Here is a 25,834-nt window from a genome sequence, read left to right as displayed (position 1 = left end):
GTGTGCTCTTCTAATCGCCCTGGTGTCTGGCTGTGTGTAATCAGTGGCCAGGTGATTTGCATCAGCCTCCCACCTCCCCCTTACTCTCACAGAGATTGTGGAGCACACAGCAAGCGGCAATAACAATGGGGACATTGCTGATTCTCTCAGACCTCAGCCAAACCAATGTGCACCAGCGCGCCTTTAAACGGCCAAATGCACATTCTACCACCATTCTGCACTTGCTCAGCCTATAATTGAACAGCTCCTGACTTCTGTCCAGGCTGCCTGTGTATGGCTTCATAAGCCATGGCATCAAGGGGTAGGCTGGGTCCCCCAGGATAACGACAGCATTTCAACATCCCCAACTGTTATTTTCTGGTCTGGGAAGTAATTTCCTTGCTGCGGCCGTTTAAACAGAGTAGTGTTCCTGAAGACACGAGCATCTTGAACCCTTCCCAGCCATCCCACGTGGATGTTGGTGAAACGTCCCTTGTGATCCACCAGTGCTTGCAGCACCATGGAAAAGTACCCCTTGCGGTTTATGTACTGGGTGCCCTGGTGCTCCGGTGCCAAGATAGGGATATGAGTTCCATCTATCGCCCCACCACAGTTAGGGAATTCCATTGCAGCAAAGCCATCCACTATGACCTGCACATTTCCCAGAGTCACAACCTTTCGTAGCAGCAGCTTAGTGATTGCTTTGGCTGCGTGCATCACAGCAGCCCCCACAGTAGATTTGCCCACTCCAAATTGATTCCCGACTGACCGGTAGCTGTCTGGCGTTGCAAGCTTCCAGAGGGCTATTGCCACTTGCTTCTCAACTGTGAGGGCTGCTCTCATCTTTGTATTCTGGTGCTTCAGGGCAGGGCAAAGCAAGTCACAAAGTTCCATGAAAGTGCCCTTAGGCATGCGAAAGTTTTGCAGCCACTGGGAATTGTTCCACATCTGCGACACTATGCGGTCCCACCAGTCTGTGCTTGTTTCCCGGGCCCAAAATCGGCGTTCAATGGCTAGAACCTGCCCTATTACCAGCAGGATCTCCAAAGCGCAGGGGCCCATGGTTTGAGAGAATTCTGTGTCCATGTCCTCATCACTCTCGTCGCCGCGCTGCCGTAGTCGCCTCCTCCTCACCTGGCTTTGCAAGTCCCGGTTCAGCATTGACTGCACGAGAATGTGCGAGGTCTTTAAAACATCCATCATTGCTGTCTTGAGCTCAGCAGGGTCCGCGCTTGCTGTGCTATGGTGTTTGCACAGTTCACCCAGGAAAAAAGGCGCGAAACAGTTGGCTACTGCTGCTTTCACAGAGGGAGGGGTGAGGCTGTACCCAGAACCACCCGTGACAATGTTTTTTGCCCCATCAGGCACTGGGATCTCAACCCAGAATTCCAAGGGAGGGGGAGACTGTGGGAACTATGGGATAGCTACAGGATAGCTACTCACAGTGCAACGCTCTAGAAATCGATGCTAGCCTCGGTACATGGACGCACACTGCCAAATTAATATGCTTAGTGTGACCGCGTGCACTCGACTTTATACAATCTGTTTTAAAAAAACGGTTTCTCTAAAATCGGAATAATCCCGTAGTGTAGACATACCCTAAGAAGAATCATGCATGGTCATGTGACTTGCCCATGTGACTCCAAACACTATCTTGTCACCTGTGATTTTCCACTGGCTGTGCTGAGGGCTTTGTTTGAAACAGTGGGTTTCCCTCCACATGGCAGAAGCTATAAAAGGCCCTGAAAACACCTCCATTTTGCCTCTTTCCTGCTCAAGCTTCTTCTCTGCTCCAGCCTCTGGACTATGGACTTATACTAATGGGAGCATTCTAACCAAGGGATCGAGAACCTTCCAATGATTTGGAAGCAACCAGAGACTTGACTTAAACCACCAATTTATTCCTTATCTGCTACAAGCCTGATCCAAGAACTTTGCAATTGTTGTATGTATTTGATTCCTTTAACCAATTTTAATTCTCATTTTTTCCTTTCTTTTTATAAATAAACCTTTAGATTTTAGATACTAAAGGATTGGCATCAGCGTGCTTTTTAGGTAAGATCTGAGTTATATATTGATCTGGCTGTGTGGCTGGTCCTTTGGGATCAGAAGAACCTTTTATTTCATGAAACAGGTTTTAAAGAACCACTGATCTCTAAGCCTAGTGTTTTTGGTGGGGATATGAGGAGTGGAATGCCTAAGAAAACTGCTTTTCTGACTTCTTGTTAGTCAGTATGGTGAAACAGACGTTTACTTTTTTTGCTGGCTTGGTATATCTTAAGGAAGAATGATCACAGCATTTTGGGGTGTTACTGCCCTATTTCTCAGCAGTTTGTCCTGAATTTTGTTCTCAATTGTGACCCACAAAGACACGGTTACAGACAGAAAAACTGGAGGAGTAGTAAAAAATGAAGAGGACAGATCATTGATACAAAGAGATAAACTGGGCACAAGCAGATAATACTCAGTTTAATATGGCTAAATAAAAATGTATGAATCTAGGAACAAAGAATGTAGGTCATATTTACATGATAGGGGACTCTATCTTGGGAAGCAGTGACTCTGAAAAAGATTGTGGCTTGTGATGGATAATCAGTCGAATACGAGCTCCCAGTATGATGCAGTGGCCAAAAGAGCTAATGTGATTCTTAGATTCATAAACAGGGGAAGCTCAAGTAGAAGTAGAAAGGTTATTTTACTGATATATTTAGCACTGGGGCAACCACTGCTGTTATATCGTGTGCTGTTCTGGTGCTCACGATTGAAGATGGTAGAAAATTGGAGAGGGGTCAGAAAAGAGCCACAAGAATCATTAAAGGATTAGAAAACCTGCTTTACAGTGACAGCCTCAAGGAGCTCTCTCTCTTTAGTTTACAAAGAAGTGACTTGATCGCAGTTCATAAGTTTCTACACAGGGAACAAATATTTAACAAAAGTCTTTTCCATCTGGCAGAAAAAGGTATAACATGATCCAGTGGCAGGAAGTTGAACCTAGACAAATTCAGCCTGAAAATAAGGTGTAAGTTTTTAAGAATTAGAATAATTAACCACTGGAATAATTTACCCAGGGTCATGACAGATTCTCCCATACTAACAAATTTTAAATCAAGATAGGACTTTTTTTCTAAAAGATGTGCTCTAGGAATTATTTGGGGAAGTTCTATGGCCAGAGTTATACAGGACGTCGTACAAGATGATCACAATGGTCTCTTTGGCCTGGGAATCTATGAATCCTCCTGTAATTTTTTTCTAAGTAATATCTGTAAGAAGCATTATAGAAAAAGAAAGCTTGTCTAAAACCAAGGCCTGGTTCTGACAGGATAATTCAGACTGAAAAAACTAAAAGGCAAACAGTTTAATAAGCAAAGCTAAGAAAATTAAATTTTTTTTTTTTAGGAAAAGTGGTGGAGGGGTCCTTTACTGGGTCTGGGTCCTAAATGGCAATTTCATCATATTTCAAAATGTTACAAATTTGCTTTATAACAAATCAGAGTACATAGCTTTAGTGCCAGAAAGACTGCCCTTAGCTCCAGAAATGTTGCTATGCATCTCTGTTCCTGGTTAAGAAGCTCCCTGGAAGATTTCGTGGAAATATGGGTTCTGTACTCCAGTAGGCTGGCATTCACTGGTACCTCTAAATGGAGCGAGTGTGTTAAGCAGCCATTCATTTGACTCATTTGATATCCCTGGTCATCCATCAGGTTAAGGACTTGACTGATGGTGGAGCTGGGAGAAACTTTTCCAAGTTTCTCAAGTGCTCAAGGCAGAGAAGGCAGAATGAACTGCTGGATGATTTGGGAATGAAGCACCATGCAGAACAGGAGAGAGATCAGTTCACTGGCTGGAAAGAGGAGGCCAGCAATTGCAGCTTCTGAATCATTTTCAGAGATGGAGACAATCAAGATGTTGAAGTCCACCCCTATGTTGGTGATCCTGAGCTGGGATCAAGGAGCTCTTTTCTTTGTTCACTTATAAATCTCATGAATATGAACATTTTCAGAACATAAACTACAAGTATAAACTTATTCTGAATCCATCCCAGAAAGGCCCTCTTTTATCACTTGTATAATAATATAGATACACACTTATACATGCACATTCAGAAAAAAAACAACCTAGAGAAGGTAGGACTTTTAAAAAAATAATATGCCATAAGCTGTAGTTCCCATTTACTGACTGGCAAAAACACTAAGAGAACTATGAAAAAAGATGTGCACACAGACAAATACGTACACAAAACACATGCATATAATCAGCTGTATAAATATGAAGCTGAATACCTGAAGGAGGCTGTTGCATATTCTGTAAAGTTTTCAAAAGCATCAAACTCAGGGAACAAAATTGTTCAGAATGATTGCTAAATTTTCCTCATTTTTTTCATAACTGATTATGTACATCAAAATATTTTGTGTAGAAAAATCAATAGAGAATGGTTAGATTAATTATAAGATGCCAAATATGATTAATTATAAAGATGTCTATGATCAGTCACCACATCCAGTAGTGTTGACATTTCACTCATAAAGGGAAGAAATGTAAAAAAGTAAGCCTAGCAATACCACACACATTTCTCAGAAGGTGCTGTGAAAGTAAAGTCATTAATGTCTATGAAGGACTTGGATATTATGGTGATGAGCCTACAGAAAAGTCCAGGAGGAAATTAGTAATTCTGTGTTCATGGCAGGGTTTGAACAGCATGCAGCAACAAGGTCCGAGGCCACCCACTGAACAATGAAGAAAACACAAAATACTGAATAGGTGCTTATCAAGTGACCACTGGAATACCTTGCAAAAAACACAGGCTGGTTAGCTGGCTAGGAGCATGCCAGGGGCAGGGCTTCAGCACACAGCACTGCATCCCACAGGGCAGCCCAGGGAAGCTGCAGTAATTCAGACAGGCCCCCAAAGCTCTCTAAATTACATTTGTGTCATCCCCAGTCACAACTGGCCCAGGATCAGGAAGGTAGAAAGGTTGATTAAAGCCACACTAGCCTCCCTATCCTTTGGGCTATGAATCTCACTCAAGGAAAGCAAATGTAGCACCAATACTAAAACTTTTATCCTAACTAAAATAATGGAACAAATATAAAGGGACAACAATTCTTAGAGGATGAGGCTTGGTCTACACTACAATGCTTGTGTCAACCTAATTATGTCAGTGTCTACACTACAATGCTGCTTCCGCTGAAGTAAGTTGCCCACTACGCCCAAACAACAACTCCACTTCCACGAGAAGCGTAGTGCTTATGTCGATGTAGTTAGGGCAACCCAGTAGACACTGCATTACTTACATGGCCTGTTGGCTGAGCGGGGCTGACAGCTGGAGCCCCTACACCTCCCTAGTCTGGTGCTGACAGCCCGAGATGTCAGATAGGCACCAAGGCAGGGGAGTGAGCCCAATAACTGGCTGACAGCTGGGGCTGTCAGTGCCAGGGCTGCCGGGCTCCAGCTGTCATTGTCCCATAATTCCCCACTACTGTCAGTGGAAGTGCTCCTGGTGAGGATGTGCAGCACTGACAGAAGGAGCATAGTATTGATGTGGACAACCGTTTTAATTACTGCGGTGGCAGTTATGTTGACTTAGGTCAACTTAATTTTGTAGTGTAGACAACTCCTTAGAGAACCATGACCAAAAAGCAGGGTGAGCTTTTTTTAATAACACAAATCTATGTTTAGATATCATGTTATAAAACAGTGATTTTTACCAGATAAAGCTGGTTGTTTGGGAATATTGTGTTATACAATTACATTATTATTGAAGGAACAGAATACTGTAGATGTTACATATTTGATTTTTAATCAGGTATTTGACAGAGGTTCCCAAAATGTACCCAAATATAATTCAAGTTGGATGAAAACTGCCATGGAAACTGAAAGTCTGTAAGTAAAGGAAAATGTAATAGCAATATATTGACATTGAGGAAGTTGTCTAGTGCAGTGGTTCTCAAACTAGGACCGGCGCTTGTTCAGGAAAAGCCCCTGGCAGGCCAGGCCGGTTTGTTTACCTGCCGCGTCCGCAGGTTCGGCCGATTGTGGTTCCCACAGGCCGCGGTTCCCCACTCCAGGCCAATGGGGGCTGCAGGAAAGGCGGCCAGAACGTCCCTCGGCCTGCGCTGCTTCCTGCAGCCCCCATTGGCTTGAAGCAGCAAACCATGGCCAGTGGGAGCCGCGATCAGCCAAACCTGCAGACATGGCAGGTAAACAAACAGGCCCGGCCTGCCAGGAGCCTTCCCTGAACAAGCGCCGGCCCTAGTTTGAAAACCACTGGTCTAGTAGAACCACAGGAACAGGTGTTAAGCCTTACCTAATGTAACATCTCTATTAATGATCTGAAACAGAACTAAAATCTAATAAAATTTAGATAAGATACTTAACTGAAATATGTTACCAAAAACTAATTAATTAAATAAATATAATAAATTATAATAAATGATAACAAAGAATGAATACAAAGGGACCCTAACCCTGATCAGGGAAGGCACTTAATACTGTGCATTTTAATCTGGTACCAAATAGGTAGAAATATGAACAAGAAAACTGAACAATTTGGAAAATTACAACTTTACTATATTAAGCAGAAAATATACAGAGATATTTAATTGAGGGGAGGATGGGGAGAAATCTAAGAAACACCAAAGAGGTACAAAAAAAAATTTAGGATACATTTCAGAAAAAAAAAAAAAACAAAAAACAAAAAACCTTCCTGACAGTGAAACAGTTTCCCAAGGAAAAGTATCTGAAGCCCAATCAATTGGGGCATATAAAACTAAGACTGAACTATACACCACTACATATACTCAAAGGAACAGATCAGATGATCTAATAAGTTTGTTGCCTCTCTAATGTCTTTGGTTTTAGAAGTCTAGGATCACAGAATAAATTTCTTGAACAATACACAGAGCATTTAAAACTATGGTAACAGATAAACCTTGTAAAGGTCATATCAGACTAACAGACATGAGAAGAAATATATTGACTAATTTGAAAAAAATAATAAATATTAAGGATGTTGGACTGACTACGTATATAGCAATGGAAAATGCAAATGAAAACATCACATTTTATTGAAAATATAAAAAACATGGCTCCCTGAATGACTGACTTTTAGGCAGGGCCAGTGCAACCATTTAGGCGACCTGGGTGGTTGCCTAGGGTGCTGGCATTTGGGGGGTGCCATTTTCTTTGGCAGTGACCGTGGTGGCCGGATCTCCGGCCGCCGGTCGCCAGCGGCATTTAGGCAGAGGGAGCTGGGGCAGGGGAGCGTGGGGAAGGCTGCCTGCAGCAGGTAAGGAAGGGAGGGCGGCACGCAGGGGAACTCCCAGCCCCAGCTCACCCCTGCCCCGCCTCCTCCTCGAGCACACCATGGCCGCTTCACTTCTCTCACCTCCTAGGCTTACGGTGCCTAAACTGATTGGCGCCGCAAGCCTGGGAGACAGGAGAAGTGAAGCAGCCATGGTGTGCTCAGGAAGGAGGCGGGGTAGGGGTGAGCTGGGGCAGGGGTGGGGGGGGTGGGGAGTTGCCGCAAGGGGGGCACCTCAGGGCGGAGGGGTGGAGCTGCCACGGGGTGGGCACCTCAAGGTGGGAGTGTGGGGGGGGGAAGGGCACAAGGTGGAAGTTTTGCCTAGGCTGTGAAACATCCTTGCACTGGCCCTGCCTTCAGGGAAAAAACATCTTTAAGCAATAGTCCCTTGTTTACTCCTTCATTAGTGGTAAGGATTCTATCAGGTGCAGAACTACATAACAGAAGCACATTACCGAAGAATAGAATAAACTCTTACAGATAGGCTTGGCAGAATTTGATTTTTATAATTCTGACAGATAATATTGATGTTTATTTTGAGCATATTTAAATATTTTTATTTATTTTAATTTTCACAGTTGCACGAAATTATGAAGTCCAGACAATTATTTAATGCCAAATGCTGAGATTCAAAAGCTAAAGCTTTATAACCTTTAAAACACAAATTGTCAACATCACCTCTAAATATACAAACTAAATATTCTTAAATCAACAAATCATATCTATTTGTACTACTCCATTTGCTAGTCCATTTGTAACGCCTAATTCAAAAGCCTAAATCACTGTTTTTTAAAATCTAATAAAACTTTTCAGGCAGCATTTTTCTTACTTTGGCTATCTGTAAATTTCCATGATCATCAATGGAAATGTTTTTATTTTATCATCAATGGAAAGTTTGTTTGTGTACAGTAACATTGATATTTACCACAATTAAGTGATATGAACATAAGGTGTGCCATATGAGAGGCCAGTTGCATATATGGAAAGTGTACCAAGATACTGCAGGAGCTAGGGAGAAGAAATTTCTGGAATAATTAAGTGCTATGTAGTTTAACAACTTTCAACCATAATTCAGCATTTTCTGGATTGCAAGTGCTTTGATAGAAGTAGCAAAGAGTCCTGTGGCACCTTATAGACTAACAGACGTTTTGGAGCATGAGCTTTCGTGGGTGAATACCCACTTCGACATGCATCTGACAAAGGGGGTATTCATCCACGAAAGCTCATGCTCCAAAACGTCTGTTAGTCTATAAGGTGCCACAGGACTCTTTGCTGCTTTTACAGATCCAGACTAACATGGCTACCCCTCTGATAAGTGCTTTGATGTGTCAAACTTAACATTACATTATTGTTATGGGAGGGAGGAGGACGTCTATCATGTAATTTAATCTAAAGAAGTACACATACACATTATATTGAGAATGAAAGAAAGAGCGAGTCCTGTTTGGCTACAAAAATACATACACAATATGAACAAACTAGAATTCTAACGATAAGGCATTTTTTTCTAGTCCCGATGGCTCATGTGCACCACACTTAAAAACTTGTCCCTCTGTCAAGAAATGTTATTTTTGGCACTATTCCAAAACTCAATACAACAAGTCCTGGGCCTGAAACGAGTGTAAATTTAAATCCTTGACTCTTTCAGCAGGTTTTGCAAAGCCAGTAAGACTAAGAATCAAAATATGTGGTTTTCTCTAGAGACCACTGTAAGAAACCTGACAGGTTTTATACCGAGTACCTCTCACTGTAGCAGACAATGTTTCACCAATGCCACTGACAAGTTTGTTACTTCATTTTCTAATGTTTAGAAACAGCATGTTCTATGTAAGAGCACACTTACAGCTGATATATGCTGGAGTACGTAAGTGATTTGCACATAAAACTTTTTGTTAATTAACGTAATCCATGCATCTACTGTGCTTTTAACACTGTTTTCACTTAGCTAGGTTTAACTTTAAAAGGGGCCAATGTTACCCATTTGTTTTTATGTAATTTACCTTCACTTGTATCCATCAATCCTTTTGGGGGGGAGGGGCATTATACAGTTCCTCTTACCATTTAGCACACACTGCTCATTTCACTTTATCTGCAAACACTATCTGTATATAATCCTATCGAGTCCAACTACAAAATCTTCTATCCCCTTTATCTCACTTCTTTATCCCAGGGACAATATATATATTTTTTTTTATCAAACAGGTCACTTGTTCCTACTCTTTAGACATGCATTAATTAATGCTTAATTATACTTCAGTTAATTAGCAAAGAGATCAGATAATAATGTACCAATCTTCATTGATGGATTTTCTACATCCCATTCAAAATATATCATTTTATGAAAACATGAGAAAAATGCATACTGTACATGCAATATTGTAAAATAAGTTTCAATTATAGTTCATGTACACTGAAAAACTGCGTATTTCAAGATCGATGGCTGTAGCACAGAAAACTCTACTTTTGTAAGATATTACAAATGTATTTAATCCTTACCTCAATTCCAATTTCAAATCCACCACCAAGGCCAGCTATCCCTATTGCAGAAGGAGAAGACCAACCTGACCCACACAAAATAAGATACATATTACAAAATTTCAACCATATCATCATTTAACAGTAGTAAGTTCTCCCCTTTACAGAAATTAAAGGTCAACTAATACAATATGAAAAATATTACAAGTCATTGCATTTGACATACAAATTTTGAAACTGAAGCCTAAAAAATTACAAAGCTAAATATATTTTTTCTTGTTTTTAAAATGCGCCTCAAAATTTTCAGTGCCATCCAAAACTAAGTTTGAAAGTCATGTTTTCAAAGTAAAAACTGCTTTTCATGGAAGGCACCTGAAGAATAGCAACATCAAATAGATAGCAAATGAAAAAAGTGCTGCCTGGGGATAGTTTGTTCGATAAATAATATTGCAATAGTAAAGAAAAAAACAACAGTGTACATTGGAAATTTCACTGTAATTCTGATTACCATATCAAAGGGATACTTCAGAGACAGCACCATTTACACTGAAGAACTCTTATTTTAGGCCAACTGTCTGCAATTTTTTTAATATATTAAGGTGCATGTTTTCAAAAGCATTTTTCAAACATCATATATTTAGATTCAGTTAATCTTTTGAACACCAAGGCTTGTTTCAAAAAGTATCGCAATACTTCACACAGAACATCAGAGGTTTGAACATATGAAGGTTTATGTGGTGCATCAATATAGCTAAACATTTTTGTTTGGTTACTTTTACTAGTGATCATGTATTTCTGCTAACAGTTACTTCCCATTGCTATGCCTTTGTGAGCTTCACAGCACTTTTATAAACAAACAAGAATTAGTTCTCACATTTAAACCAACCAACAGAGCAGAACTCTATTGCATACTAAATATCTTCATTAGCTAAGGAACTATTTCATAACACTGTAGTGAGCTACTGCATATTGAATTCCTAATACATATTACCTAATGTTACTTACTGTAATACTTCTACTGGTAAATATTGATTTTAAACACATACAACACTACTTCTAATTATAAATCAACAGTGACAGACAAATAAACCTTGGTAACTAACAGTATAGGAACCATGAGTTTCAGAAACATCATTGAACACTCTGAAATATTATTCACCCATGGTCATAAACAGGATTGGGCAAGTGGCAGCCACGCAGAGTGCAAAGTCATAGAGGAGGAAAAATGGGGCAGAGAAACGACCAAAAAAACAAGCAGGGGGTGCAAATATGCTTGCTTACCCCATTTCTAAAATGTCTAGTTACATCTCTGCTTCCACCATTTCAGTGTAGCTCTGCCTCTGATTTAGGATTTTGTCCTTGATAGAATTCTTGGCATTACGTAACTAAGAGTTGAACAAGCCTCTCATCTGAACATAGGTGAAGAAATATTCAGGACATGAAAATGCTTATAGTTTTAACACCCAGTAAGCAGAACCTTCAGTTCAGCACTTATTATAGCTATTTTACAGTTTCTCTTCTAGACAGGATTCCTATCTTCCCCTCAAAAAGTCCCCCAGCCAGTACATTTGGTTATTTGTATGTAAATTGTTGCATTCTGGGTAGCTTTCCCATGCCCGCTGACAGCAATTCTGGGCCCCAGGGTAGAAAAGTCAACTGTCCCCCTAGAAAGGGATGGCTGAGGTTTACGATACTACTTTTTATCCTATTGATAACACATTAGAACTCACTATGTGTAAGTTGTGGCGTTGCTTGACCTAGCTATCTTTTTTTTCCAGTTACAGCACCAGTATTAAATAAACTGTGAAACTAAATATAAGATGTAGAATTTGTTATTTTGAATTATATATTTAAATTAAATAAAAACATTACGGAATGAAATTAATTAATATATAAACATTTAAAGAACCACAAAGTAAAGAAAACACCTAAAGTATCAACTAGGCGAATAAAACACCTAATCGCGATTTATGTGTAATCTAAAGACAAGGAAAAAACTGATATAGAAGATGTAACTGAGTATGACCAACAATGTTCAAATATACAATACTTGCACTACTGGTGCTGTGGGACATCAACACCCAGAGCAATGAGGAGATGGCAGGCATAGTGCGACCACATCTATTAGGAGGCAGCCAGGGGCGAAGGCAGAGGGAAAACTTGCGCCTCGTTCCCTGGCTGAGGGGTGGAGGTGGCCCATCATAATGCGCTTGTAATAGCAGCTGGTCAGCCAGTGATGGAGGCAGTGAAAGGGGGGGGGCAGCTAGTCCCAGCTGCCTCTTGGCAAATTTAGGATGGCTCGAATGGGTGGCTGAACTTACTGGCTTGTGTTTGGTGAGGAGCTGCAGCCCTGGCGGAAGAAATCTGGTAGCACAGAGGGAACTTGTTCCTCTTTAAAGTCTCCTCAGCCTGGTAGCCAGAGAGCCAGTATGGCAGGCACAGGGGCTCCTAAGCAGCCAGAGGAGGCTGCAAGCTCCATGGTTCCCAAGCTGCTATTGCTGACGCTCCGACAGACTGCCAGACCAGCAGGGTGCAGCAGCAATCTAGCAAACTGTTACAATAAGGGATGGCGCTCTGTACAGAGCAGCAGCAGGAAACCGGATTTCTTTTTTGTAATCTTAATTTTTATTTAAAAAATACGTTATCTATCCCATCCACCTGGGCCCTTTAAAATCACCAGGCTCCTGAGCAATTCACCCCCTTTGCCCTCTCTGTTGGTAGGCCTGAGATTTCCTATAATAATAATAATAATGCGTGTGAACTCCATAAGTAGTGCTGAAGATTAGCCTGTAAAAGGTTTTCTTCCTAAGGAGGTGGTACAAGGGGCTGCAGTGAGATCTTCAAACTCAGTCCACTAAATAGTAACAAGTTTAAAACTGGATTGTTTTCCTGACACAACATATAAAACTTACCTATGAAACTCATTTTCAAAAGATCACACACAAATAATAATACGTTAAACATATTACAAGAGATATTAACCTTCATGCTTCAAAACGAATTCTAAAATTGTTCACTATGGGGATATTACACATTGTTCTGAAGGCTCTAGCACTAGCTACTGTTACACTGCGTGTGCATTAGAAAATATCATACTGCTTTCCAGCAAAGATGCTAAAAAACCTAAGTCCAGTCAATAGTAGTGCTTACAGCACTACTGCTGCAATGTTGCTGGAAAACAGATACAAAATTTTCTAATGTAAAAATCAGCCTTAGAAACAGGCTACTGGACTAGACAGATCTCTGGTTTGATCCAGTATGGCATTTCCTATGTTCTGGTTTATTAAAAGAAAAAAAAAAAGGAAGAAAGAAAAAGGAATTAAACTTATTTTGAAGTTTCCCCTGATGTAGAAAGGAAGATACACACTCTAATTCTTGGTTTGACTGAGAAAATGTCACCTTACCTCCATTAGGAAGACGCGCTAATACAATCCCACTGCCTCCTCGAGCAGTTACCAAAAATCCAGCTTTGATGACAGACAAAATTGCAAGGCCTTTAGCTTTAGCTATTACATTGGCTGAAAACAAATATTAATTACTTAAAATTAACATTTTTAAAAGAGCATAAAGAACATACTAAAACACAATCATGATTCAAAAAGCAGCCATACATTTAACAATTTTGAATAAGAAAGAGACTGAAATAAATGTATAACAAAAAAGTGAGCTAAATTAGTGAAATACAAAAAGAAATGGAGACTCAACATCCCTGCCTCAATGGATTTTTCAAGTGGAGAATTTTAACAATAACAGAGCACATGTTAATATGTGATCATTTTATAAAAATGATTAACATCCCCATAGTTATTCAATACTTGGCTCATAATAAAATGACATCAGAAAAGAAAATCTAGTTTTATTATATATCTTTTGGAACACAACTAGTATAAATTCAAATAAAACTTGGAATATAAGACAAGGAAGGAAAATTAGAACACAGAGGAAAAAAAATAGAGATGGCAGAAAAAAAAGGACAGTGGAAAACAGAGTCAGATGGCCTGATTTTCCTTTTATACCGTTTTATACTGGTGTAACTCCATTTACCTCCATTTTGATTTACAGTAGGGTCATAGGAAAATAATGTACAGAGGTTATTTTTAGCCCCGTAACATATCTTAAAAATGTGTATATTAAGGCTACAATTCTATCTTGAGGATTCTGGTGATATTAACAAACTACTACAGATGTACAGGTTTCAGTGATTATATCTGGTCCTCCCTATGTGCCAGTTTATACAGGGCAAATATGGAGCCCCCATCCACACCATGCAGATGTCCACCAACATAGCCACTCTTACAGTGACTTTTGCTAATGGGAGGAGGTGAGATGGGGTGGGGAATAAGTTGTGAGAAAGATTCAGCAGAGGACCCCTGGACAAGAATAAATTTTACCTCTTAAGAGTAAATTCCTTTCACAAAAATTATACCTGTAGGATCCAGGTCTTCATTACACTTGGAGAAAATGCACAATGAACACAGTAGGTAATCATGAAGACAATGGGAGTTTTGCCCAAGTGAGGTCTGGAGAAGTGAGCCCTTCAATTGCAACAAATTTGTATACTTACTAACCTGGTATGATCTTATCAGGTCCATTTCTGGAAGTTATTTCTGTAAATTCTCGTAATATTTTAGCTGCCTTTTTTGCTTCTGACTTCAAGCTGGAAGGTATAGGATTATTCACTGTAAAAGACAATAAAATATATATATAATGTGACTATTGAAATTATACTCTTGGAGTCACAGTTTAAAAGAGTTCATCCTTTTTTACTGTTTGTTTTTTTTAAAGTGACAAGAGCTACCTAACACAATAAACTAATGCAAGTATTTGTATGTAGGAATCCTAAAAAATATAACAACCAACTAATAACAATACAGTAAAGACAGGAAGAAATGGTCTCCACTTTCTCAATACTTTACACTACAAGCACTATTCTGTTCCTCAGAAGCCCTTTTTATTAAAAGGCCCTGAAAGTGAACAGATACAGACTATTGTGGACTAAAGGGCATGAAGGAGCAAAACTCCAAAGGAAAAAGGCTTTCACAAAAAACACCCCGTCAACAGCAACTTCTCTTTTATATCAAGAGGCATCCAGCTGAAAAACCTCTGTAAACTTCAGCTGTGGAAGTGCAACATAGGGAGAGGGACAGCCTCGCAGGAAGGAAGATACTAATTCATTTACGGTTTTAAATGTCAAACATCAGCATCAGCTCCACTCTGAAAACCCACAAAGCAGCCAATCTTTAATAAGAATGACAATTACATCCAGACCTTTCCATAAGTTAATTAGATTTGTTTCATTTAAGCAATTAATAGACAGAATATTTGTCACCTGTTTACTAGCAATTATTACTTGTTTATAGAACCCCAAAAATATGCTAAATGCTTTAAAAAAAAAAAAAGGTATCAAATCACTGACCCTACCTAAAAGATTGTAAAATCTTAGGCTCCAATCCTGTAAACACATACTTATGTGAATAACTTTTCACATATGAGTAGTACTGTTGTGTCCACACATCAAGGAGGGCCACCACTCTTACTCTTTTATCTGCCACAAGTGAAAAGCCAGCACTGGTTCTCAAAAATATTGAAGGAAGCAGGAATATTATGCTATTTTTTCCAACATGAAATATTCCTGCCTCTGACAATTTCTGCTTTTACTGACAGATAATGATCTTAGAACAAACAATCCTTTGGGCAGTACACCAGAAAAAGTTTAAACAAAAAGAAAAGAAAATCACATTTGCAGGGCAGTGACTAGGTGAACAGCTAGCCACTCTAATTAGCATGCCTAAAATTTTCATTCACTCCTTTGCTCTACATAAACTTTTTAACCCATAGCCATAGGGCAACTAGTCAAGCCTTGAATTAACAAGAAAGACATATCAATGACTCTTGAGTAGCACTTCTAAATTGGCCAAACAGTACAAGAAGTGTCCTATTATCACTAAGCCGTACAAGCATAAGGGATTGGCTACACTGGAGAGTTGCAGCGCTGGTGGTGGCTTTACAGCGCTGCAACTCACTCACCATCCACACTTGGAAGGCACATACATCGCTGTATCTCCCTGACCACACCGCTAGTTGTACTCCATCTTGACAAGAGGAATAAAGACTATAGCGCTGTTGATGCAGCACTGCTCCACCAGTGTGGCCACCAAAATCACTTATTGGCCTCCAGAGGTATCCCAGAATGCCTGTTCAGCCACTCTGCTCATCAGTTCGAACTCTACTGCCCTGGCCTCAGGTGACCCGCCCTTTAAATGCCCTGGGAATTTTAAAAATCCCCTTCCTGTTTGCTTAGCCAGGTGTGGAGTGCAATCACTGAATCTTTCCAGGTGACCATGTCTTCACGCGGCAAACGAGCCCCAGCATGGAGCAATGGCGAGTTGCTGGACCTCATCAGTGTTTGAGGGGAGGAAGCTGTGCAGTCCCAGCTGTGCTCCAGCTGTAGGAATTACGATACCTATGGGCAGATATCAAGGGCCATGCTGGAAAGGGGCCATGACCGGGACACGCTGCAGTGCAGGGTTAAAGTGAAGGAGCTGCGGAGTGCCTACTGCAAAGCCCGCGAGGGAAACCGCCGCTCCGGGGCTGCCCCCACAACTTGCCATTTCTACAAAGAGCTGGATGCGATACTTGGGGGTGACCCCACCTCCACTCCAAGGACCACGATGGACACTTCAGAGCCGGGGGAGGAGGAGGAGGAGGAGGAAAGTGAGAGTGAGAGTACTGGGGTGGGGCGAGACACCCCGGAGTCCCTGGAGGCATGCAGCCAGGAGCTCTTCTCAAGCCAAGAGGAAGGTAGCCAGTCGCAGCAGCAGCCTGTACTTGGTGGAGGACAAAGAGAGGAGTGAATTCCCGGTAAGTGGATTTTATTTTCAGGATGGAAATTTTTCGGGAGAGGAGGGAGTGTTAGGGCTGCATGCCTGCATGCCTAGATGTGGAATAGCGCATCGATATGGTCTATCACGTCGCGGTAATCGGCCTCGGTAATCTCTTCAAAAGTCTCGTCCGGTACGTGGGCAAAGTGCTTGTGCAGGTTTATTGGGAGAGCCACTGTGGTCCTTGTCCCAGGGTATGTCTACACTACGGGATTATTCCAATTTTACAGAAACTGGTTTTTTAAAAACAGACTGTATAAAGTCGAGTGCCACACTAAGCACATTAATTTGGCGGTGTGCGTCCATGTACCGAGGCTAGCGTCGATTTCCAGAGCGTTGCACTGTGGGTAGCTGTCCCATAGTTCCCGCAGTCTCCCCCGCCCATTGGAATCCTGGATTGAGATCCCAATGCATGATGGGGAAAAACAGTGTCGCAGGTGATTCTGGGTAAATGTAGTCACTCAATCTTTCCTCCGTGAAAGCAACGGCAGACAATCATTTAACGCCCTTTTTCCTTGGATTGCCCTGGCAGACGCCATAGCATGGCAACCATGGAGCCTGTTTAGTTTTTTGTCACTGTCACCGTATGTGTACTGCATTGCTACACATTCATTTGTCTTTGCAAGGTAGCAGAGACGGTTACCAGTCCTTTTGTACCGTCTGCTGCTGTCATGGGTGCTCCTGGCTGGCCTCACTGAGCTCGGCCAGAGGCGCATGGACAAAAATGGGAATGACACTAGGTCATTCCCATCTTTATGTTTTGTCCAAAAATAGTCAATCCTGCCTAGAATATGGGGCAAGTCTACTAGAGAACCAGAGAGCACAGCCGCTCTGGGTCAGAGCCCCAGAGATCCCACAGAAATGATGAGCTGCATGCCATTCTAGGGGGTGCCCCTGCAACAACCCCACCCGTTGCTTCCCTCCTCCCACACCCCTCCTGGGCTACCGTGGCAGTGTCCCCCCATTTGTGTGTTGAAGTAATAAAGAATGCACGAATAAGAAACACTGACTTTTTAGTGAGATAAAATGAGAGGGAGGCAGCCTCCAGCTGCTATGATAGTCCAGCCAGTACAGAATCTTCATTAGACATGAAAGGGAGGCGGGTGAGGAGCTCAGCCTCCAGTTGCTATGATGAGGACGGTTACTAAGCCTTTTGCACTGTCTGCCTCTCCAGGAGAAGCTTAAAGAAGGGAATGACCGGGAGTCATTCCCACTTTTGCCCAGGCGCCCCCGGCCAACCTCACCGAGGCCAGCCAGGAGCACTCATGGGATGATGAGGATGGTTTTCAACCATTTTGTACTGTCTGCCATAAGGAAAGGAAGGGGAGGGGATGCTGCTGTTCAGCGCTGCAGCACTGCATCTACCAGCAGCATGCAGTAGACACACGGTGACATTGAAAAAAGGTGAGAAACCATTTTTTTCCCTTTTCTTTCATGAGGGTGAGGGGGATGGTAAATTGATGACATATACCCTGAACCACCCGGGACAATGTTTTTGACCCTTCAGGCACTGGGAGCTTAGCCAAGAATGCAAATGCTTTTCGGAGACTGCGGGGACTGTGGGATAGCTGGAGGGGTGTGGGAACCATTGCTGCACACAAGCAAGCTGCATAAGGGCCAGGGCGGAATCCTCATTGCAGTAGAAGACCCTCCCGTGCTTCCCAGGTGTTCAGTGTAGGTGCCCCCTGCAGCTGTTTGCTTTCCCCAATGCACAGAAACCCCAGTACAGCCCTGAACAAATCAGTCCCCCTTACTCACCATTTCGGGGCTCCCGTGGGTTATGTGCACTCTCTTTGGGATGGGAAAATTATGCTATTGTGAAGACTGTTAATGTGCCCTGCTTCAATGCAGGGAATTACTCTGTCTGGTATAAACAATGCTGTCTCTGTTAAGTGTTGCATTTTGACTTTAAAGATGCAACTTTGAGATCTCGGCTGTCCGTGTTATCACCGGCTGAGAGACTACAATACCTCCGGAAGAGGCCGGGAAAAAGCAAAGAAGACATGCTGCAAGAAGTGATGCAGCAATCTCTCACAGAGAATCAAAAAGCGCAGGAGTGAAGGGAGAGGGAAAGCAGAATCCGCAGGGAAAACGCAGTGCAAAGGAAGCAATGCGCGGAGTGGCTGATAAGCATCCTGGAGCACCAAGCAGACTCCTTCTAGGTGCTTGTAGCCATGCAGGCGGAGCACTACCGCCACCGCCCCCGCCCCCACTGCCCTTGTCCCAAAGCTCTTTCCCTTATGCCCCCATGTTAGCTCCACATCTCCTTCCCCAGCATGCGAGTTCTTACCACCACCAGCTGCCTCCAACACCTGTACGTTCACCAACCAGCCCTGAGAACTATGACCCTTACTCTCTGCACTCAACCCCCATCACCATGCAGTATAGCCATTCTGAAGTGCAGCAGTCATTGCACAGCACTCCAGACAGGACATAAGCAAACCTGTGATTGTACAGTTCCTCACCCCGCCCCTTTGCCCTTTCAGATTCCAAAAAAGTTGTGTGTCTTCAATAAATGAATATTTGCCTTTGAAAACAGTCTTTATTATTGCAGAAAGTTAAAGATACCTTAGCCCAGGAAAGAAACAGGCACTGCAAATCATCTTAGCAAACACAGATTCCTACTAACATTATAACCACTGCACTTCACTCCCATGCAAGGCATCAAACATTACTGTTGGTTTGCAGCCTCAAATTTCTCCCTCAAGGCATCCCTAATCCTTGCAGTCCTGTGCTGGGCCTCTCTAGTAGCCCTGCTCTCTGGCTGTGCAAATTCAGCCTCCAGGCGTTGAACTTCGGAGGTCCATGCCTGACTGAATGCTTCACCCTTCCCTTCACAAATATTATGGAGGGTATAGCATGCGGATATGACCGCAGGGATGCTGCTTTCCCCCAAGTCCCGCTTCCCATACAGAGATCGCCAGCGCCCCTTTAAACGGCCAAAAGCACACTCCACAGTCATTCGGCACCGGCTCAGCCTGTAGTTGAACCGTTCCTTGCTGCTGTCAAGGCTCCCTGTGTACGGTTTCATGAGCTACGGCATTAACGGGTAAGCGGGGTCTCCAAGGATTACAATGGGCATTTTGACGTCCCCTACTGTGATCTTCTGGTCTGGGAAAAAAGTTCCGGCCTGCAGCTTCCTGAACAGGACAGTGTTCCAAAAGATGCATGCGTCATGCACCTTTCCGGGCCAGCCTGCGTTAATGTCAATGAAACGCCCACGGTGATCCACAAGCGCCTGGAGAACCATAGAGAAATACCTCTTCCGATTAATGTACTCGGACATTAGATGGGGTGGTTCCAGAATAGGAATATGGGTCTCATCTATCGCCCCTCTACAGTTAGGGAAACCCATTTGTGCAAAGCCGTCCACAATGTCCTGCACGTTCCCCAGAGTCACGGTTCTTCTTAGCAAGATGAGATTAATGGCCCCGCAAACTTGCATCAACACGATTCCAACGGTCGACTTTCCCACTCCAAACTGGTTCGCGACCGATCGGTAGCTGTCTGGAGTTGCCAGCTTCCAGATTGCAATAGTCACTCACGTCTCCACCAGCAGGGCAGCTCTCAATCTCGTGTTCTTGTGCTGCAGGGTGGGGGCGAGCTGCTCACACAGTCCCATGAAAGTGGCTTTTCTCATCCGAAAGTTCTGCAGCCACTGCTTGTCATCCCAGACTTCCATGACGATGTGATCCCACCACTCAGTGCTTGTTTCCCGAGCCCAAAAGCGGTGTTCCACAGTGCTGAGCATGTCTGTGAATGCCACAAGCAATTTCGTGTCGTAAGCATTACACGACTCGCTATCATCGTCGGACTCCTCACTGTCACTTTGGATCTTAAGCAATAGCTCAACTGCCAAATGTGACGTGCTGGCGAGATTCATCAGCATACTCCTCAGCAGTTTGGGCTCCACTTCCCACAGACCGAAACAGAACACAGAATTGCGCTGCACTGAAATTGTGCAAAGATGGTGCCAAATGTGGATGGAAACACAGTGATTGCTGGGACGTGAAGCGCTGCATCACGGGGCATTGGGACAGGAACCAGAATGACCTGCACCCTCCGCCCCCTTCCCACAACCCACGGCGCCAGAATGAGAAGAGGTGCTCTGTGGGACAGCTGCCCATAATGCACCACTCCCAACAGTGCTGCAAATGTGACCACACTGCAGCGCTGGTAGCTGTCAGTGTGGCCACACTGCAGCACTTTCCCTACACAGCTGTACGAAGACAGCTGTAACTCCCAGAGCTGTACAGCTGCAAGTGTAGCCAAACCCTAAGAATGAGATGGCTGCTTCTGAAAATAAAATAAAATAAAATAAAATCTTAAAGTGCTGATTTTACACACATTTTATGATTTTCAATTAAACACAAGATGTTTCTACATGAAAACTTTCTTCTTATATGACAAAACTTGTGATTAACTGGTCTGATGTCTTCATGTAAGCATCTAATTTTGAAAGATCATCATTCTTCCTTATGAATACACTCAACAGTATGAGATTATTTCCGTCATTGCATGATGCTTTTCATAGAATCGTGTTTATATCCCAGGCCCATCATTGGATGTGGAAAATACTTACATTTTGTATTAATACCAAAGCCTAAACTCTGAGGTACTTCAGAAAAGTCCACAAAAACCTTTGGCTATTGGTTCAGTTTAAGTTTTATGACATATAAGCCTGCTGTAAAAACTGCTAAAAATATATTTGGTCTGTATTTTAACCTCCCTCTATAGGCGGCACACACTATAGATTTGAAACAAACATTGAACTGTAGATAAATTAGTCAAGAAAGGTTATGTATTCTTACTATAGCTGTCAATTAGTCACAGTGAACTCATGTGATTAACTCAAAAAAATTAGTTGCAATTAAAAAATGAATCGCGCTTAATCACACTTTTAATAGAATACCAACTGACATGTATTAAATATTTCTGGATGTTTTTCTACATTTTCAAATATATTGATTTCAGCTACAACACAGAATACAAAGTGTACAGTACTCACTTTATATTATTTTTATTGCAAATATTTGCACTGTAAAAATGATAAAATAGTATTTTTCAATTCACCTCATACAAGCACTGTAGCACAATCTCTTTATCATGAAAGTGCAAGTTACAAATGTAGTTTTTTTTTTATTACATAACAGCACTCAAAAACATAACAAAGTAAAACTTTAGCACCTACAAGTCCACTCAGTCCTATTTCTTGTTCAGCACTCACTAAGAGAACAAGTTTTGTTTACATTTACAGGAGATAATGCTGCCCACTTCTTAATTACAATGTCACCTGAAAGTGAGAACAGGTGTTCCCATGGCACTGTTATAGTTGGCGTCGCAAGATGTTTACATGCCAGATACGCTAAAGATTCATATGCCTCTTTATGCTTTGACCATCGTTCCAGAGGACATGTTTCCATGCTGATGACGCTCATTAAAAAAAAATGCACTAATTAAATTTGTAACTTAATTCTTTGGGGAAAATTGTATGTCTCCTGCTCTGTGTTTTAACCCACATTCTACCATATATTTCATGCTATAGCAGTCTTGAATGATGACCCAGCATGTTGTTCGTTTTAAGAACACTTTCACTGCAGATTTCACAAAATGCAAAGAAGGTATCAATGTGAGATTTCTAAAAATAGCTACAGCACTCGACCCAAGATTTAAGAATCTGAAGTGTCTTCCAAAATCTGAGAGGGATGAGGTGTGGAGCTTGCTTTCAGAAGTCTTAGAAGAGCAACACTCTGATGCCAAAACTACAGAAACCAAATCACCAGAAGAGAAAATCAACCTTCTGCTGGTAGCATCTGATTCAGAAAATGAAAATGAACATGCATCAGTCTGCACTGATTTGGATCGTTATCGAGCAAAACATGTCCTCTGGAATGATGGTTGAAGCATCAAGGGACATATGAATCTTTAATACATCTAGCATGTGAATATCTTGTGACGCTGGCTACAATAGTGCTATGCAAATGCATGTTCTGACTTTCAGGTGACAGTGTAAACAAGAAGCGGGAAGCATTATCTTCTGCAAATGTAAACAAACTTGTTTGTCTAATCGATTGGTTGAACAAGAAGTAGGATTGATGGGACTTGTAGGCTCTAAAGTTTTACATTGTTTTATTTGTGAGTGCCGTTATGTAATTTTAAAAAACTACATTTGTAAGTTGCATTTTCATGATAAAGAGATGCACTACAGTACTTGTATTAGGTGAATTGAAAAATACTATTTCTTTGGGTTTTTTTACAGTGCAAATATTTGTAATCAAAAACAAATATAAAGTGAGCACTGTACACTTTGTTTTCTGGGTTGTAATTGAAATTAATATATTTGAAAATGTAGAAAACATCTAAAATATTTAAATAAATGGTATTCTATTGTTTAACAGCACAATTAAGTGTGTGGTTAATCATGATTATTTTTTTTAATCGTTTGACAGCCCTAGTTCTTGTATTTTTTTAATACAATTTTCTTAGTGGTTACCAATTATTAAAATATATATATTTAAAATTTCTATGAAGAGTTCTACAATGGTGGGGCCAACTCACGATCCCTGAATTAGAAAGTCTGGTTGTATTTCTATAACTTAGTGGATGGAAAACCTCCTTGAGAAGAGAGGAAGGAAAGTAGGGAATATGATCTATCTTCCATAGAATGTCTGTCTCAGGCCTTGTCTACATGGGAAAGTTTTTTCAATGAATCTGTAGTTTATTCCAGTATAAACTGTCTTGCATACACATAAGTGATTTTTTGTGTATGTATGCTTTATTTTGTATTTTATCCCGCTATAACTGCTTTGGAAGAGAGAGAACTATTTTGGAATGAGTTATATCATTATAAGAATTGTACTCCAATTTCAAATTAACTATATCACTTCAGGTAGAATAAAGCTGGAAACACACCACCATCAATGTTCACAGTAATTTTGGGAGCAAACGTTCAATTTTTCATTGCATCTAGTTGCTGAAGTTCCTAGCACCATGGACCTCTCTAGACCAACCCTCCCACATTAATTTAGTGAACTTGCCATGGTGATCAAACAAGCCCTGCATAAGCTGATAAACTCCAAGGCCTGTTTGGGGAGTGTATGGGAGAGAAGCAGGGGGACAGACAAATAGAAGACATGTGCGTCCCATCAGTGGCCTCGATACAATTCCACAACCCCAAGCATTCACCGCAGATTACTCACAAATTTGTATTGCCTTGCTTTATTATCCAGGGCAGCAACTCACATCTCTGTGACAACGGTTACGACAGTTGATTTTCAAAACCAAATGAATTAGCTAGTGATTGGTAGCAAACAAAGAAGGCAAGCTTCTCTAGGAGCACCAGTTTCTCTGCTTTGAAGGAGACTCACACGCTGGTGCTCTGTCACCACAGCACCATGGCGAGCTCTACACAGAGGCTGAGGAAAGTGGCCTTCCACATCCTAAATTACATGGATATTTTGGTCATCCTAGTGCCAATACATCTGGAGCACCTTGTCCGTATAAACAACCATCATGATTGTGGTGCTCAGCAGTGCTTCCTCCACATTGCCTGACAAGAGTTTGAAAATGTGTTCAATTATGAAAGTTTCTACTGCTACCGAGCGAGAAGGAAACAGGTGGAGTGAGCACAGGGAAGAATGGACTGAGTGGGAGTTAGGCACTACAGGGAAGTATGATCTAAATTTAACTGTTAACAAAACAGCCGGTAGACTAACAAATTAAACCTCTTAAAACTTAAACTCCTGCCCCTGAAATATTAATACACCACCAAAAAGGGAATCAGGAAGACAAGGAGGAAACAATCATAGCTAAATGGCAAGGTTTGAAATCCTATTTGAGCCACACAAAAAAAAAAAAAATAAAAGAAATCCTTCAAGATTTGGAACTCTGACCCTAGTGAAACCAAGAAACAGAAGCCTAAATTATAGAAGGCATTAAACAAGAAATTAAAGGGCCAAAATGGAGTTCAAAGAGCAAACAGTTAAAGGTATGTGATCACTGGTATGGATCTTGCCCTCCAACATCTCGCGCCTTGTTCCTGTTTTGTTTCCTGGTTCCTGTTCTTGATTAAGGCTGCATGTATGCATAGCATAGGGTGTACAGGTATTAAAGGCCCACTGCTACATATCTGCTGTTCAGACTTACGTTTTGTTTAGACTGTTGCTAATCTAACCGGTTCAGGGTTATTACATCTTTTGATTAACAACCTACCTGCAGGTCTTGCTTTTTTGGGGACGGGGGGGGGGGGGGCAGGCGAGGGGATTTGGACTGCTATTCTGGGATGCATCAGGGCATAACATTATGGTAACAAGTGTTTCTAATGTGCAACATATGCTGCCTGGACATCCTTAGGCTGATGACTAGCCAGACTTTATTCAGAATTTTGAAAACTATGTGCAGATCATGTAACTCTCTGATGCTGCTAGATTACCCTTGCTGCAGAACTACTTAGGCCATGTTGACACTAATAATTATGATGTACTCCCGGAGCCTAAGTCATCCTTTGAAGCATCTGTGCAGTGCCTCAAGTATTTCAGCACTGGAGATTCTGTTCTAATAAAAAAAATTTTTTTTGAAACTCACCAGCAGCTTAATGAAACCATATGTGAGCTTGCATGTCATTTGTGGAGTTGGCCCAGGACTGTGATTTTGGGGATGTTATGATGATCATGCTTAGTGATATTTTTGAGACTGGCACAACCAATGACCACCTGGGGGACCCGTTAATGACTGAAGATGCTAGAATGGTAACTTCTGATGCTGTGGTTGCTAAGAGCAAGGTATGGGAAAGGGCTTGGGCTGGAAGATTGTGTCTGTCAGACTGCTGCTACCTTTGTGTCTATGCTTAAACCATCAGCTGCTGCTCCTACTTCTGTAGCCCAGCCATATGACACTACTTAGTCCTGCTCCATGACCATGGCAGTAAACGTTGCCAAGTCAGCAGTTTCTGGTGTGGTAGTCATTTGGCCAGTTTCCCTCCCTGCCCAGCTAGTACTGCTATGTGTTGTGCTTGTGGAAAGGAAGAACACTATGCAGAGGTACACATGTTCACAAAGATAGGAGGCATGAAGTTAAGGTGCCCATATGTCCCAATTTTATAGGAACAATCCCGATTTTTGGGTCTTTTTCTTATATAGTCACCTATTATCTCCCATCCCAGTCCCAATTTTTCATACTTGCTGTCTGGTCACCCTACATG

At 41.8% G+C, this 25,834-nt stretch overlaps 1 protein-coding gene across 1 annotated transcript in view; it reads right to left on the bottom strand.

The window, feature by feature from the left end:
- SH3YL1 (SH3 and SYLF domain containing 1) overlaps window positions 1-25,834 on the bottom strand; it is a 110,959-nt gene that overhangs the window by 55,413 nt on the left and 29,712 nt on the right. Inside the window, exons 2-4 of the mRNA XM_030555526.1 lie at window positions 14,323-14,433; window positions 13,159-13,272; window positions 9,776-9,840 (exon numbers count right to left, since the gene is read on the bottom strand). Of these exons, the coding sequence (XP_030411386.1) occupies window positions 9,776-9,840; window positions 13,159-13,272; window positions 14,323-14,433 (290 nt within the window). The remainder of the gene's footprint in view (window positions 1-9,775; window positions 9,841-13,158; window positions 13,273-14,322; window positions 14,434-25,834) is intronic.

The sequence above is a fragment of the Gopherus evgoodei genome, chromosome 3 (genome assembly GCF_007399415.2).
Source record: "Gopherus evgoodei ecotype Sinaloan lineage chromosome 3, rGopEvg1_v1.p, whole genome shotgun sequence".
NCBI classification, from domain to species: Eukaryota; Metazoa; Chordata; order Testudines; family Testudinidae; genus Gopherus; species Gopherus evgoodei.
This window is presented reverse-complemented; position numbering and strand designations above follow the sequence as displayed.